This window comes from Numida meleagris, chromosome 6, assembly GCF_002078875.1.
Source record: "Numida meleagris isolate 19003 breed g44 Domestic line chromosome 6, NumMel1.0, whole genome shotgun sequence".
Classification (NCBI taxonomy): domain Eukaryota; kingdom Metazoa; phylum Chordata; class Aves; order Galliformes; family Numididae; genus Numida; species Numida meleagris.
Window position 1 is genome coordinate 22760510 of NC_034414.1, and position 15927 is coordinate 22776436.

General features: G+C 40.5%; 1 protein-coding gene across 2 annotated transcripts in view; it reads left to right on the top strand.

Annotated features, from left to right (window-relative positions):
- Positions 1-15927, top strand: part of LOC110401736 (astacin-like metalloendopeptidase) — a 35470-nt gene that overhangs the window by 8692 nt on the left and 10851 nt on the right. Inside the window, exons 3-4 of one of the 2 annotated variants that reach the window (XM_021403136.1) lie at positions 5162-5243; positions 15140-15164. In XM_021403136.1, coding sequence (XP_021258811.1) covers positions 5226-5243; positions 15140-15164 — 43 coding nt within the window. In that variant the 5' untranslated portion in view covers positions 5162-5225. Of the gene's footprint in view, positions 1-5161; positions 5244-14435; positions 14910-15139; positions 15165-15927 lie in introns of those variants that run through there. The other variant, XM_021403135.1, reaches the window with a different exon arrangement.

Below are 15927 nucleotides of genomic sequence, written 5' to 3' on the forward strand. Positions count from 1 at the left end.
ACACGCTGACAGAGATCTGGAGTGGAGAAGGCATCCATGAGATGCAATTTTCATTTGTTTGAAACAAGCTTTTCTGAGAATTACATAAAAACTGCTTACAACAGGCTGTGGAAAGAAGGCCAGATAAAAATCTGTCAGCAAGAAATAGTTTAATAATATATATCTCCAAGATGTTTTCTAGTGGGTCATACATGAAGATTAAGTTTTCAGTGCCAGAAATTGCATACACTGTGAAAAGTAAAATGTACAGAAGATACCATATTTTAATAATAACAGCAATGCAGGATTGCTAGGAAAACAAAACAACTCCTGATAAACACTGAATATTAGCAGTATGTGAGCTTTTACAAGTGGCAGCCAAAGACTGCAGAATTTTCTGGGTGTACTGATGCATATAACTGGTACAGATACATAATTTAGTTAGCTTTGGCACACCCAGTCACTGCATCTATCTATAAAGGTTGCTTATTTTCAGCACATTCTGTTCTAAAAAAAAAAATGGGCCATCAATGTATTTCATAATCAGGTTTATACTTGCTACTCGTTTCAATACCAAATAATAAAATCTCTCCTTTTTCTTAAAGGCAGTCATAAGCTAAAAGGAGGCCAGGGTAACAACCTTCCTTACTGGACAGTCACGTTGCAGTTGTGCAGAATCATATGGGTTTTTTTTTTGGTCTGTCATATCTACCTCTGGTAAGAGACTTGCCAAGGTTGAAAGATGAAAGCCTATATTTGCAAGCTAAACATTATGGGCAGGTTCAGGCCTGAAATTGTATTTTACAGTCTGTCCAACCAAGTATTTTCTGGTACAGGAATATATGTAAGAATGACAAAAACATATGCATGATTATAAGATGGACTCCAGCATATGGCGCATCTCTACTACTACGATTTGCCCTGTCTGGATTTATTAGTACCACCAAAGAGATGTAAGACGAGGAAATGAAGAAGTGCAAGCCTTGAACAACGGCCTGCATCTTTATAGACAAAGCAAAGTAAGACGTGGCTTCTGTTATAGGGACATCATTCCATTTCACCTCCATTGGGCACTGAAGGAATGCAGCAGGAGTGGCAGGTCCCAGCTTCTACCCTGACACTACAGCATTTCCACTGTTCTCTTTGCTGGCAGTTGTTGGAGTCCTGTCGGCTCCAGGGTCATGCTGCAGGATTGATAGTTTTGTTGTTGAATTTTACAATCTCGTATAACTTCCAGAACCAAGGGAGAGGTAAATTGCCTACAGACAGTGTCAGTGCTGCAGGCCTGCTCAAGAGTCTGAGTTTCTGTGCTGAAATTATATTAGAAGAAAACACAATTGATTTCCTCAGACTGAAAATAATGCTAACATCAAAGAAAAAACATGAAGCTGAGTGTACCTCATCTACTTCTGTTGTTAAATGTCCTTAACATGATTTTCAGCTTCTGATACTTCAGATATGAATATTCTGTGATGACAAAATGTAAGGCACTGGCCAATCTGTGGTGCTTATCTTTTCTCTGTTTCTTCTTTGAGATTTTCCACTGATATTTTGGGGCTTTCTGTCCATCAGCTATGTGAAAGAGGCTTTCTGTGAATGAAGAATTATTAGTACAAATCACATGGAGAATTAGAAGGGCTTTTGTACTGCCTGGCAGTAGTTCATGTCTTACCACAAAAAAGCTCCTTAATGTAATTGCCAACAATTAAAATAAGGAGGTCAGGGGTTTACAGCTTTTATTCTATCAGTAGAAGACACTTCGAGGATCCTTCCCTATCACAAGGGGAAGCCGACATACATCTGAATAAAAGATGATGGTTCCAGACATTTATCCCTGAGTCAACCCATTCTGTCAGGGCTGGTATTTGGCAGAAATACTCTGATTCTTACTAAGGCATTTCACCAGGCAGAAGTGTGAGTTAACAGAAAGAAATGGGAAAGAGAAATGCTTGTACCAGTCAGATTAGCCTGAAGGTGTAAGCTTGTGTTTTCTCTTGTATTGACTTGTTATGAGAGTCTGAGATCCTGTGCTACAGAAATGGGACAGTTTGAATGGGATGATGGTCTAAAATAGCTTGCTAGATAATAGCAAGTTGTTTGCACCACCCAACCTTAGGCACTGAAATAGTCATTTGATGGCAGAGGACCATATATGGCTATTACACATTTTTTCAGAGAATGAAGCACAGCAAAAACAAAAGTGAAGGTAAAAGACTTATGCTTAAGATGACTATATCCCCCTCCTCAAGGTTTTGTATGCTGTGGCCTCAGGTTATAAATGCTTTAAGAAAGGGATTTTGTCTTTTTTGTCTTCCTCCAAGTGTAAATACTTCACCAAATGGTGGAATATTACAGACAACTGAAAGGATCTTTTGCAGTCCCATTAAGACAAAGCAGTTGTCTCAACATTATTATATGCAAAAACAAAAACAAAAAAAAAAACCAAAAAAAAAAAACGATTTGTGAGAGGAACATGGGCTTTGCCTATCCATCACTGTCACTGAAGCAGACCTATACATACAAATCAAGTAAATGAAATGATTAAGACAAGAACAAAGAGTTATTTTCCAAACAGGAGATACACAGTGCTCAGCCTCAAGAAAAGAGCTTCAAGCTGTGGTGCTTCAGCTGGTGTAAATGGTTAAAGTGCTCTAAGTGGCTTCCATCACTGTAAATCTGGCTGTGGTACAGCACTTGTATCCCTTGTGGCACCATAAGTTCCGTACTTGGGAAGCAGAGTTTCAAACCTTGCAGCATTGTTTTAATTATGGAATTAAATGATACCAGATAGCCTGGCACGCGCTCTCTATATTCAAAGCTAATGAAATGAGCAAGTTCAAAAACAAAACAGTAAGAGCAAACACCATCCTGCAGTGTGATCCGTAGGAGATTAAAACGAAAAACTCTGGGCAGAATTTGGAAGGGCGTGTAACACCTGAGTTTGGCACTGGTGGGATTGCTGTGGAGCAACACTGCACTCCACTCTGCAGGGCAGAGCAGAAACTTGCTGGACAATTTGGAAGGAGTTCATGAAAGAGCTATGTGGATGATAGAGGCCTGGAGGGCAATGAATCAGAGTGTGACTCAAGGTCAGTGAAAAGGCTGTGTGTTTGCTCAGTCAGAATCCATAAATGCCCAGTTGGGAATAAATCTTTTATGATAGAGGTCCTCCTCTGTCAAGCAAAGTGTTAACAAGAGCTAATGGCCAGAAGCTGATGCCAGACAAACTCAGGCTAGAAACATGCTGCAGATTTCTAACAGTGGGCACAAAGTCTGTGAGAAATATTTCCAGGGGATTGTGGAGGGCTCTCCGTACTAGGCAGTTTTGAAATCAAGGCAGATGGTGTGCAACTTGCTTTTAAGGGATCTATTTTCATTCAATCAGGAATTAATGGCCAGCTTGGATGGGGCCCTGGGCAACATGATCTACTGCCCAATTTAGTGGTTGGCAACCCTGCCCACAGCAAGGGGTTGGAACTAGATGATCTTTGATTTCCCTTCCAACACAAGACATTCTATGATTAAACTGAAGAAGATGAATGGTACATGAGTGGTACAGAGGGTCAGACCAGAGGACCACAGTGAGTCCTCATGGACTTTTAACTTACAAATCTACCCATCTGCTTCACATAAGCCCTATAAGGACCCTCTTGTTTACATCTCAGCCATCTTATTCCCACATTAAAATAGACCCAAGCCTGTTGCTGTACCAACTCCCTGGAAAACTAACTGAAGTAACTGTGAGGAGCTCATTTTCTTAACAAGCTTACCAAACTGTATCAGGGAGCAATTCACATTGCTGAGCTGATGGGAGAATAAATTAGAAAATCAAAATTTTTTACATCAGGCATAGAGAGCACTGAAGTCAAGAATGTAGCCAACTCACTGTCACGAAAGCTTTCTAGTTTCTGATGCGTCCAAAAGGCACAAGCCACAAACCAGTGCAGCCTTCTCTGTTGTTCCATGTTCACATAGGGCCACTTGGGATGTTATAAAAACATGCGAGGCACATTAAAAAAAAACAAAACGACGCTGTTCTTCTGACAGCGCCAAGGGGTCATATGCAGAGAGAAAGGCAGCTGTACTTCAGAAAGTCACATCACACCACAAAGCCCAGCAGTAAAACAAGGTCTGCGCTTCTCCAGGTGTACCGTTTTAGCATGAGATTTTAGCATCTTTGTAATAGTGGTCCTGAAAGAAAATCCTATCTCCAGCTCAGATCAGAGCTGTGTGAATATAAGAAAATCAAACCACTGCCAGTGCAGCTGAAGGACCCAGTGCAGGAAATTGGCACATGCAAGCTTATGTTTGTGCCCTGTTAGCAGCTGAGATTAGGCAAATGAGCAAATGTTTTCCTACGTAGGGGAGGGTATCCTGCTGGGAGTGGGTAAACAAGCCAAATATTCAGCTTTTCCATCAAATTCTTCTAACTTGCTATTGAAAACCTAGGAGAACAGGAACGCAAGGAACACTTCTGTGCCTGACTTTCTCTATTTCGTCTAAGAATTGGATCTGGCTTGCTGGAGAAGCAGAGCTCATTTTTACACATACATCTCCATTGCAAGTGTGAATGTTTATTTCTTTTCTGCTATATAATTTTTAATAATCACAGTAGATTTGAAAATCCTGAAGTGTCAAAACACTAAATTTTATGTTGTGTATTTGCAATAAAATGCTGCCTCCTAGAGGCAACAATATTTTTCTTTCTTCTAAGAGTTGGTTTTTTAAAGTACAATTTCAGTTTTTACAGTGCCAATGCTGTAAAGGACATTTTGAAGAGAGAAGCATTGGGTTTTCATACTGTTAGCTAAAATGATGTCTCCAGCCATGTTAAGGTCACAAAGCCATGAAATTCAAGAATGGAAGTTGGCTATTAACACTTCGTTCTATTTATTTATATCTTTGTTCTATCCAATTCTGTTTCAGACTTATCTTTAAATCTTTATGTACAAGATAATACACTATTTTATTTTCGAGTGATTTCTGGATAATTTGCTGATAAAATGCTGTAAATTCTGTAATTCAATCAGAGTTGTGTACCGAAAGCAGTTGTTTTCCGTGTTCCCTTCCCTCTCAATGAAGAAATTGATGAGGAAAAGTAAGATTCCAAATACAAGCCAATCTTACAATTTACACAGCTGGAAATATACACAATCATTATGTACTTCATTCTCATTTCCAGTGCTCTCAACCTGATACCTTGTGGTCTGACTTACCGAAGAGCTGAGCATTTGCAGCAAAAGTCCATGGGAGCCATGCCTGAGGTTGTTGATTTTTTTTATTTTCTTATTTTTTGCAATCTTTATTCTCAAATCCCTTTACCCGAAACAGAAGGTAAGGCTGCATGTTTCTTGCGATTCAAAGGAGTATGTTTAGCTAATGCATCAAAATGCATAAAGCTATTTGCCATCACTTGAGTCAGCTCTGCACTGCCCCCTCCCCATGCCCTGGTTTCAACCCAGCTGGTGCCAATCACACACTGCTGTTTGGTTGTTGTGAGCAATGCATGCATGCCCAGGGCTGGGCCATGCCATTTGGCACAGCAGAGCCGCTGCCATGATGGTGCAGGGCAGGGGGTGGCCACAGGGTGGGCTGGGCCAGGCCGTGTGCTGCCCATGGGCCACGAGTTGGACATGCCTGGTCTAGGAATTAAGTTCCAAATTTCATTGTAAGAATTACAGGGAAGATTCAGGCAGGATTCAGATTCAAAACAAAGAGGAAATATTGTATGTGCTTCCCTGTTCTTATGTGCTTTTCTTGGCAGCTGCTTTGGGTCTCTGTCAGAGAGAGGACAATGGATCAGAGGCCCATGGTCTAATCCTGGGTGGCTATTATAGGAGGCACAACACACTTTACAGTTTTCTTTTTCACTATATTTTTTAGGTAAAACCCTGAAAACAACAAGTTGTATTCTAGAAATGTTTACAAGAGTCCCTGACTCATGCAAAGTGACAGTTTGGCAGCAGCTATTGACCTCTTATTCTGTCTTTCCATATTTCCATCTCTGTCAAAATTTCGTCTTGTTTCCTCTGTCTGTCAGAAAGGCACTGGTAAGAAATCACTCTGGAAGACTGCGAACCAGTGTCTGTCTGGTCATTCAGTGTATTGGGGTCTTTTGCTGGGTATTCCCATCAGCAGAAGCTGCCAGTACCTCAGATGTGGTAGCTTTTACTTCCAAATTATAAATCAGTTTGCAGTGATTTTTGTAATATTGTTAATATCAAGAACACCGCAGGAACTGCTTTCCCTAAGACAAAGTTTCTTGATCCTGTTTGTTGACATAGAGATAGAAAAAAAAAAACACAGAGGAAAATATTACAGATAAGAGAGAATCTCAGTTTCTAGTTTTGGAGTTCAAAAATGATATTTCTTTTCATGTTCACCCCTAGAGATTGTGTGTGACCTACAAGTTTTCTTCTGTTTTTTGGAACATCTTCTATAACACTTCTGTTACACAAATTTCAGTCAACACTTCAATAAAAATAGTTGGTACACATGTTCATGTGCCCAGACATTCCAGACGAGAGACAAACAGACCTTACCAACACTTTCTACAAAAGCAGCCTTTTCAGAAAACAGCCTATAACTGTCAGTATAGCTATCTTCTATCAAGATGATTGACAATGAGTTAAGTGTGAAGAGTGGTATGAGTCCATTTTTCTATGATATCCTTCCTGGTCCACTGCTGTGGCCCACCTGATCTCCATGCCTTCCTTTGAAATAGTTGCAACTGGGAATTTTTTTTGTTGTCTGCAGAAACATATGCTGTTTTGAAGTTTTCAAATTCCGATCATAGTGCAGATCTGTCATTGTCCCAGTCAAGTTTGGCAGGTAATTGTTAGTCAGAATCAATGTTGTCCTGTGTGAAATAAAGCAATAAGTCTTTCACACTTCACACCCCAACCAGCACCATTATTGACAGCATTGCAGACAGTTCTAATCTAAATAATCTTGAGATAGCCACCAGCTTCAGGATTTAGCCGTTTCCACTGTGGTGGAAAGCACAAGAGCCTGCCTGTGGTTGCCCCAGAGGGCTATACTTGCTCTGAACACAACTTCCAATCTCCAGATCAGAAATGGCAGAATCTTCTTCTAAAATGAGGATGAAAAAGTAACATCCAAATTTGAGAGGATGTCTCCCATAAGTACTCCTTTCAGTTAGCTCTGGGCAATTGTTTCCTTCATTTTCCCAGCTGTCCAACTTATACTTCCAAGAGGACTGCCCTTTCAGCAGTGGATTCCCTGACTTGCAGTCCTGTGTTTCCAACTGCTGCCTTCCCTCCCTGAAAACTCAGTTTTTCATCTCCAAAACTGCAAAGATGGTCAGAGGCTTATTGATAGATAAAGCAGGAGGAAATTTAATGGAGATATGGCAAAGAGTAAAACCCCTATTGCAAATTCCTTTCCTCAGTTGTTTCCACTCTGGATTCCACAGTCTCTACTCCATTGCTTTGCTCTGCTTTGCCATCTCACTCTGTCCTTTTTCCTGGACACATTTGTGACCTTTGAAACTCAGTTATACCCTTCCTCTACCCTCATAAATCTTCTGTCAACTTTTCCCTCTTCCATCTTCTGTTTGTTCATTTTTTTTATGTCTTCTTCTCTTGCCCTTACAGAATGAGAATCCAATATTTATTAAGTCAGAAATCTGTTTCATCTATACCTTATTTGCACCTGATTCCCACAGTTCGATTTTGTAGTTTACAGATTCAATCAGAACACAGTATCACAGAATTATAGAATCACAGAATGGTTTGGTTTGGGAAGAACCTTAAAGATCACCAAGTTCCAATCCCCCTTCTGTGGGCAAGGACACTTTCCACTAGACCAGGTTACTCAAATCCCCATCCCGCATGGCCTTGAACACCTCCAGGAGTGTCTTCTTTTTCATCATCTGTTGCTAGTCTTCCTGAGTTGGTACAATCATATGTAGAGGGACTACCCTCTGTCATCTAATCTGGGCAGCCATAAGAAATTTTCTTATACTCTTTATTAAGTATGTAAGACAACCTGTATTTTCACTGCAGACATTTTTCATATATTCTGAGTGCAATCTGACTGTTGTGTTCTTCTTACAACGTACAATTTCACACTGACATCAATATCTTCTCCTCACAGAGTTCATATGAGTTTAGGTTTAACATAGTCATGCTGAAACTGCTGGTTTTCCTGTCCAAGTTACCTTCACCAACCAGCTTCTGCCACATCATCAGTTACATACCAAAAGCTCTCATCACCAAAAGATCTCCCCCAACATGCCATATACATGTCGTGTCAGCAACAATTTACATCTTCTTGGACAATGCCAGGCTCTTCTTGCTGTCTGTATAAGACTATCATCTCCAAGGTACCAGTTCCACTATGAACATTTGGAGAAATCATCAGATTTAAATTTGGGACTGAAGCTATGTCTTGAAAGTGCAAGATAGATTGTTACAACAAAGTTAAACTTTTGCCTTTCACCTAAATTGTCGCAAAATATGTGAATTGTATGTCAAAATTTCTGCTCAAAGTTGAGACACATTTGGTACCAGACAGTAAGAGGAAAAGGTCAGCACTTGTCTGTAGAACAGGAACAGTTGTGTAATCTTAGACAGTTGCATGGCAAGGTAGATTGAAGAGGCTTCTCCCTACAACTTCTTTTCCCAATTTGGCTAGCTATGCACAGATCAAGACACAGAAATGATGGAGCATATAACCACACCATGATAAGATTCAGAGGCTACTTCTTTATTTAAAACAACAGTGTAGATAGTCAAATAGCCCCAAAATCTTGTTAGGGTTGTTAAGCCATGGTGAAACAGATAGCTTTCCTGGATAGTTCAGTTAATTGGGTAAAAAGATTGACTTGATCATGTGATGCATATTGGTTTTTTCCCATTTTCATTTTATTTATTTAATTAGTTATTTAGTTATTTCTTCACTAAGCCAAGCACCTTAGCATTGTGATATTTCTTCCTCAAACCTCAAGTTATCAGATTTGCAATGGTTCAAGGGTGGTAAAAATTCATTTAAAGCAGGCAACAGAAGCTGCCTCTAAGGCCCTCATAAATTCTTGGAGAAACGAACACTGGTTTAAAGTTTATTGTCAACTGATGGTTCCAATGTTAATATTTAATTACTTTCTCTTTTAAACACAAGACAGGGATTGTGAAGGTTGAACTTTAACTTTCCCCAAAGTACATTTCTGGGGATCCAGATAAAGTCAGATGCAGAGGAAGTGTCCAAACTCACCTGCCCAGAAGGCATGAGAGGAACGACAAATTGCCCTTCCAGGAGAGGAAGCAAAGCTATAAGCTTACCTGGTAAATGGGTGTAATTCCTGGGGAGGGTCACCTTGCAAAGAGAATCTGCATTCAGAAAAACACAGTAAGACTGAAAGTGCCATCTCAAGATTACCACTGAAATATTCAAAAATTCTGGAGAGAGGACAGTCAGGAAGCCAGCAAGTGAGAATTGAGCAAAGATATTAAGACAGATGGTACAAGCAGTCTTCCTGCTGAGGTAAGAAGTAAAACAAAATAAATCAGGGAAGTGCAGCTAGCTGATGCAGATGATCATACATAGGAGCATATTTGTCCCTGAGTGAAAGATAATGAGTAGGGTTACCAATGGACTCTGTCAGAAAGATCAGTGCACGGTAAGGCAGAGATTTGTGCTTTTCACTGATGGTACACATCACCTGCTCCCAAGCCCTCGTCTGAGGAGCAGGTATGAGTCGATGTCTCAGTTCTCATACTTAAGACATCAAAGAAATGTTTACAACAGTAACATTCACAGCACAGTTAGTGAGACTGAAAGCTATCAGCTTGTAAGAAAATTCCCTTTTTCAGAGGAGATGAACCCAAGCAAGGAAGCTGGCTGGCATTGCACAACCCATCACAAGGAGACCCAGGCAAGACTTTCCCAGTGTGCAGCTTGGGCAGCACTGTGTGATGACAATGTGTCCCTGCAGAGGGCAGAGACCAAAGATAACCCCAGGCAATGCTCCAACAGCTCTCACCTTACCCCATCACAAGGATTCCTTTGCAATCAGCCTGACATTGTTCTGCAGGCTGGAAACATTGTTCTGCAAAACCTTTGATCTGTCCATTCCTCACCTAAGGGCAGCAGACAAATCAGATCTCTTCTTTTGATAAAAGAAAGGAATTTGTTGGTTGTTGTTTTTTTTTCCAAGACAAACAGAAGTTCATTACTAGAATGAATGGTCCAAATTAAAGTTCCAGTTTCATCACCTCCGTTCCCCTCCCCCAGCCTAAATAATCTTTGGATCATACATCATGTTAAGTGCTAGTTTAATTGCTGAATTGTGCTATGATAAATTTGACCTTGAAATGTGATTTTGAAATGAAAACCAAATTTATTCATTTATTTTAGAAGTTATGATGCTTTGACTTTTTCAACTTGTTTCTTATAGATTTTTTTCCCTAACTGCATATTTTTTTTGTAAAGAACAGTACATCACCAAAAAAGTCTTTTTCTTCATTGTCTCTCGTTTTCTGGCTCATTGAATAGAGAAAGGACTGATCAATAGCAAGCGAAAGTTCATCACTTATTTTCAAGCCCTGTCAAAGGAGCACTGCTAAGGCCAGGACTATGAATGGAGCTGGTCATTAATACTATGGAGGATATGTAAGTGCGCTGCTAAGGAACATGCAGACAACATCCAGTCAAGAGCTTCTGCAGATGGTGTTAGCAAGGGCATGGAAATCCCTCAGAAACTGGAAGCATGACAGAAAGCGGAAAAGGAAATGAGTTGAAGAACTGCAGGTCCTCTCTGGTAGTAAGGATCCAAGGAAGGGGTATGGAGAGGGACATGAAGGGCAGCTAAATGTTTTGATTCAACAAGTATGTTCTTGGGTGTGGGAAAACAGCTTCTAAGTGCACTTTGTCTTATCTAGAGTTGACTTTTATGACACATGTCAGTCTTCTTCTGGACAAGGACTTGATGTCTATGCTGGCTACCTATGAAACCCTCAGAAGCTTCAATAGCAATCCTAACTAGCAAAGTTCTGCACTGGCAGATGTTAACTGAACCAAAATTATTCACTCCTAATCATTGCATTACCAAAGGGATCTAAAAAATTCATAAGGAATTCAAAGACTATCAAATGTGAGTGCAGAACAAGGGATTTGAACTATTAGATGAAAGGGCAAAAAGTCCTTTAAGCAAACCTGGAAAAGTTTTGTGTGAGGACTGATTTATGGCAGAAAAGTATCACAGCTGAAAGATAATAAAGACACCAAAGCGAAGGAAGATGATTCTGTGTGATAGAGTGTTACAATAGCTAGAATTAGTGAGAAAGAAACTAAAAGCCATGAAGTAGAAGAACTGCACAGAAGCAGACTTCCTGGCCAGAGGACTTGGGTTCAGAAGATATGAACCCAGAGCTGAGCTGTAACTGGAATTCCTGTAAAAAATGAGTCAAAATACTGAAATGCCCCACAACAGACATTCCTGAAAAATGATATTGAGCTGTTCTGTCTAAAATAATGTATTTTTGGTTAAGACTTGTCACTAACCCCGAACTGTAGACCTAACTGTGTGGTGTTTATTTACACGATGCCAGTAGTCCATAGTGATATCACATGGATATCATTGTGATCATACAGTTATGTGTTGTGGACCATAGCATTGTTCCAATAGTTGGTTTTGTTAAAATCACATGGTTTAAAATCTTTAAAACTTTTAAGTATTTTACCATGAATTGAGTAAGATAGCTACCATGTAAATTCCATAATCTGCACAAATATATATTTTTAAATAAACATAGATGTGACAATTTTATTATGTTGTAGTGTTACTTTCCTGCATTTTACCACACAGCATTTAGTAGCTAGTATCTTTACTGGTTAGTAGTTAACAGTTATAGATGTCTTGTTTCTTTTTTGTAACTAGTTCTTAGTGGTTGACATTATTTTCTGGGGGCTGTTTACAATGAAACATCAAAGAGAATATTAATTGTATGGCTTATCTGCCTAAAGGATATACGACTGAGCAAAATCTGAAGGATGTCTATAGAAAAGTTGTAACTTCTACATACCTGTTGTTTTGATTTTGGCCGTCTACAGTTTAGAGCAAACTCTCACATGCAACATAAATTTCTTTCATTTCTATATCTATTAAGTCTTTTCTTGCTTATGCATACAGATTTCTGCAGGTCTGCATGTGTCCTCAGGAATAAGTAACTCCAATGTTTGTAGTGTTCTCTGAGGAGAACTGCTCTTTTTGCTGATGGACATCTTGCAGATAAATGACACTGCTCAAGTAACCCTTGCTATTTTACTGTTGGTTTTGGACGCCTGCCGATCGTTTTTCTCAGGTACAAAGTATCACAGAAACATAGAATGGCTTAGGTTGGAGCAAACCTTAGAGATCATCTAGTCCCAAACCCCTGCCACCCACCAGCTCAGGCTGCCCAAGGCCCCATCCACCCTGGCTTTGAACGCCTCCAGAGATGGGGCATCCACAGCTCTCTGGACAGCATGTGCCAGTGCCTCCCCGCCCTCTGAACAAAATATTTCTTCCTGACATCTAATATAATTCTCCACTCTTTTAGTTTAAAGCCATTCCCCCTTGTCCTGTCCCTACTGTCCACCAGAAACCAGGATAAGTGGACAGGAAAACTCAAGTTCTGACAATTTTTTCCATATGTATTCCTTCCATACGTGAAAGAATGTGCTCCTCTTTGTTAAGTCCTACCTTTGCTCCTAAAGGTTCAAAGACAACTTATTTGGCATCTTTTCTGCTAGAGGTACTAGCTTTTCTGGACGCGGTAAAACTATGTATTATTTTTTGTAATATCTTGACAAATTAGGTATTTTTTTTGTCTAGTGAAAACATGATTGTCGGTAATTCCTTCCCCATGAATACAACATTTATGAAAACATTGAAATATTGAATCCAAACCACATGGTCAAATGGAAGCTGATAGGATCTCTGGGATGGGCAGCAGGCACAATGTGTCAGTCAGCATTCCCCTCTTGCTCTGTTGTGCATGCTTTGCCAGTTGTAGCATTTACATCCACATTCTTAATCGTAACAGCAATCTCCCTCGTCATTACTAGTGTTAGCATATGGAAAAGGTGGCATGCAGCAATCCATCTGACAAAGTGCTTAATATATCAGCGTTAGCACATCCAGCACGTGCAGCATCTCTCTTTCCAGTCCCATTCCTTCACTCCTTCCTGAGCACAGGCAGTTAATCAGTCACTTGGGAGGTTGCAGCACTTTCCCAGCAACAAGCTACAAAGATGCTAAGTTTACTGATCTTCCCAAGTTTAACCCCTTGTTTTATTCCCTCAGTATCTCTGATCTCTCCTTTTGTTCCTGGACTGGTTTTCCCTGAGGGCGGTCTGACCTTTACTTTTTTTCCCCTAAATTCTAATGCAAGCAGATTATACACAAGTCCCGTTCTGTAGCGGTTTGGTTTTTTTTTAATACTTTTTGGCATACTAAGGCATCTGGAATCAGGGACATCTACTTTGCCCTTGGATTGAGGGAGAAGCCTGGAGAACTACACCAGGACCACAGACCAGATCTGCACCACTTTGCTTCAGGACAAGGAAGTTTTCATCGCTATCCTGCCTACAGAGAAAGGCATTTAGCATTGCTTAGTGCAAATATTTATGCACACAGAGGGACACAAGGACTGCTCATATCGGCACGATTAGCATGCTGACAGTGCCTGCTTAATCTTTGTTCTTTCATGGTGACAAGGGCCATGCACTTCCCTGCTTCTGGCATCCAGGGCATAGCGTACTGCAGCCAGAGAGGCAACAAAGCAGTATTCTCCTGTGCTGCCTCCCTGTGGGGTAATGATAGTTTATCCCTGTGTTTTGTCAACTCAGACTCTTCCAAAATAGATGATGGTGTGTGACTGTGAACTTTCATCAAGCTCCTAATAGTAATCCCTGACTGCAATTCAGATGATGTTTCCCTGTGACTCCTAACCTTGACTGGGTTTCATCTGGTGAAAAACAGGTGGAAAGCTCTCTCCCCCTGTGCTGCTTCATAGTTCATTCTTGGTTCATTCACCAACATGGGTAACTCCTTCTCCATGCATGGAAAATGTGCACTGGCACAAAACAAGGATGTATCAGAGAGCAGATAATTCTTCAGGTACAGCACCTTCAGCAAACATTTCACCAAGCCTTGCTGCAATAAAGAGGCCACGACAAGATATTGCTGTGACAAGAGACCTCCTTCAAGCATTTCTTGCCAGGTCTGCTTGTTGATTCCTACATGCAGTTCTGGAGGAGTAAACTCAGTAAGCAGTGATCTGTTAATCATTCTCTAGATGGGGGGATGGAAAACTTCTTATACTCATCAGGAAAGATCAGAAAATGCAGACATGACCTCACTGAATAGTGATTTTTCACACATTCCAAAGTAGCACAATACCGTAACAGCATTCTGTGCTTTCCATGACATAAAGAAAAAGTCATCCACCATCTGAAATCCAACCAATACAGTACTCTGGAAAGCTCTCCAGGCACAAGGGCTTTCCAGGTGGTATCAGTCAAATTGAGTACTTGAGGAAATATCCTCCAAGAAACATAGAAAGTTCATGGCAGCACAACATGAGGCTGATCCAGGTTCAGAGGGCAGTGTGAATGACAGTGTGGAGACAGGGGATGCTATAGATCACAGTGACAGTAGCGGTGCAGCACTGTGAGATGCCCTGAGGCTAAATTGGCTTTTGAGGCTACAAAAGAAATTTGCTTCCTGCTTGGATCCCTATTGGCTGGGGATGATATTTTGAGCCCTGTCAGGGCAGGCTCTGCTGGTATATCTAGCAGCAGCACTCCTGAACTGATAGAGGTTAGGACAAGCACTGAAGGTCTGTCAGGGCTGGAGAATGAATCTGAAAATGCTCCTGATCTCCACTGTGTTTCTGCTTCCCGCTATACTGGGCTTCCCCATTCAGGTGAGAGCAGTTCCAGGCAGCCCTGCCCTTTTCTCCACTTTACCTGTTCTTCCTGGATTTAGGCTCTGGAGATACATTTTGATAAATTTCTGATAAGTAAAACACCAGAAATATAATAAGATGTGAAGTTAATCTCTTTCTTTTGTCCTTTTTTGATCTGATTTTGATGCTATTGTTGCTGCCCTTATGAGCTAAGGAAAATTAACAACTTTTACCTATTGATTTTGCAGGACAACTATGAAAACAGCACAGCAAGTAAGTAGGATTTCTACTGATTTTAAAGATGTGTTAATTCTTGACTTTTTATCGAATAAATTATATAACAGCAATTCTGGATCTTGGTTGTTGCCTGATGCAAGTAATGTAGTTTTGATGATAACTTCAGATATACAATTTTTGCAAGCTTAAACTGTAACTACAGTCATTATACTGCCAGGAATAACCCTGCCACTGATCTGCATGTATAAAGGATTTAGTGAGAATATGGTTTTCTTTCTGCCTACTTACTAAGGCAAGTGTTTTGAAGAGTTATTATTACCAAGTGTGTGGCTTCCCAATGTCTTCATGGAATGAGCAAACAAATAACAGCTGAAATAAGGAGGAATTAAGATATGTTCAAAGCAGAGCTTCCACAGTAGGAAAAGTTTAGGTTGTCAGATTTCAATGGTCCTAGCAGTAGTGCCCAGATAGAAGGATCTGTCTGGGTGCAACAGAAAAAAAAGATATGAAGGAAGAAGATGTATGCTGCTCTTAGTGAGGAACAGAGAAAAGGAGGTGAGATCTGTGCTATGGAGAGAACCGCGTGTCCTGCAGGTGCAGTTCTGTGCAGTGTAGTAGGTTCTGAAATGAATGACAGGCTGTGTTGTGGTGCTGCTGGTTTTGTGGTTACACGTAACTGTACTGCTTTGAGCCGCTTGGCTGAAACATGGGGCTGGCAAAGAGGCCACAGGAAAGAGGAACAAAAGCTGCAGCAATAAAAGTATCTCATGTCGTCAGTGATGTGCATGTTGTGATAGAC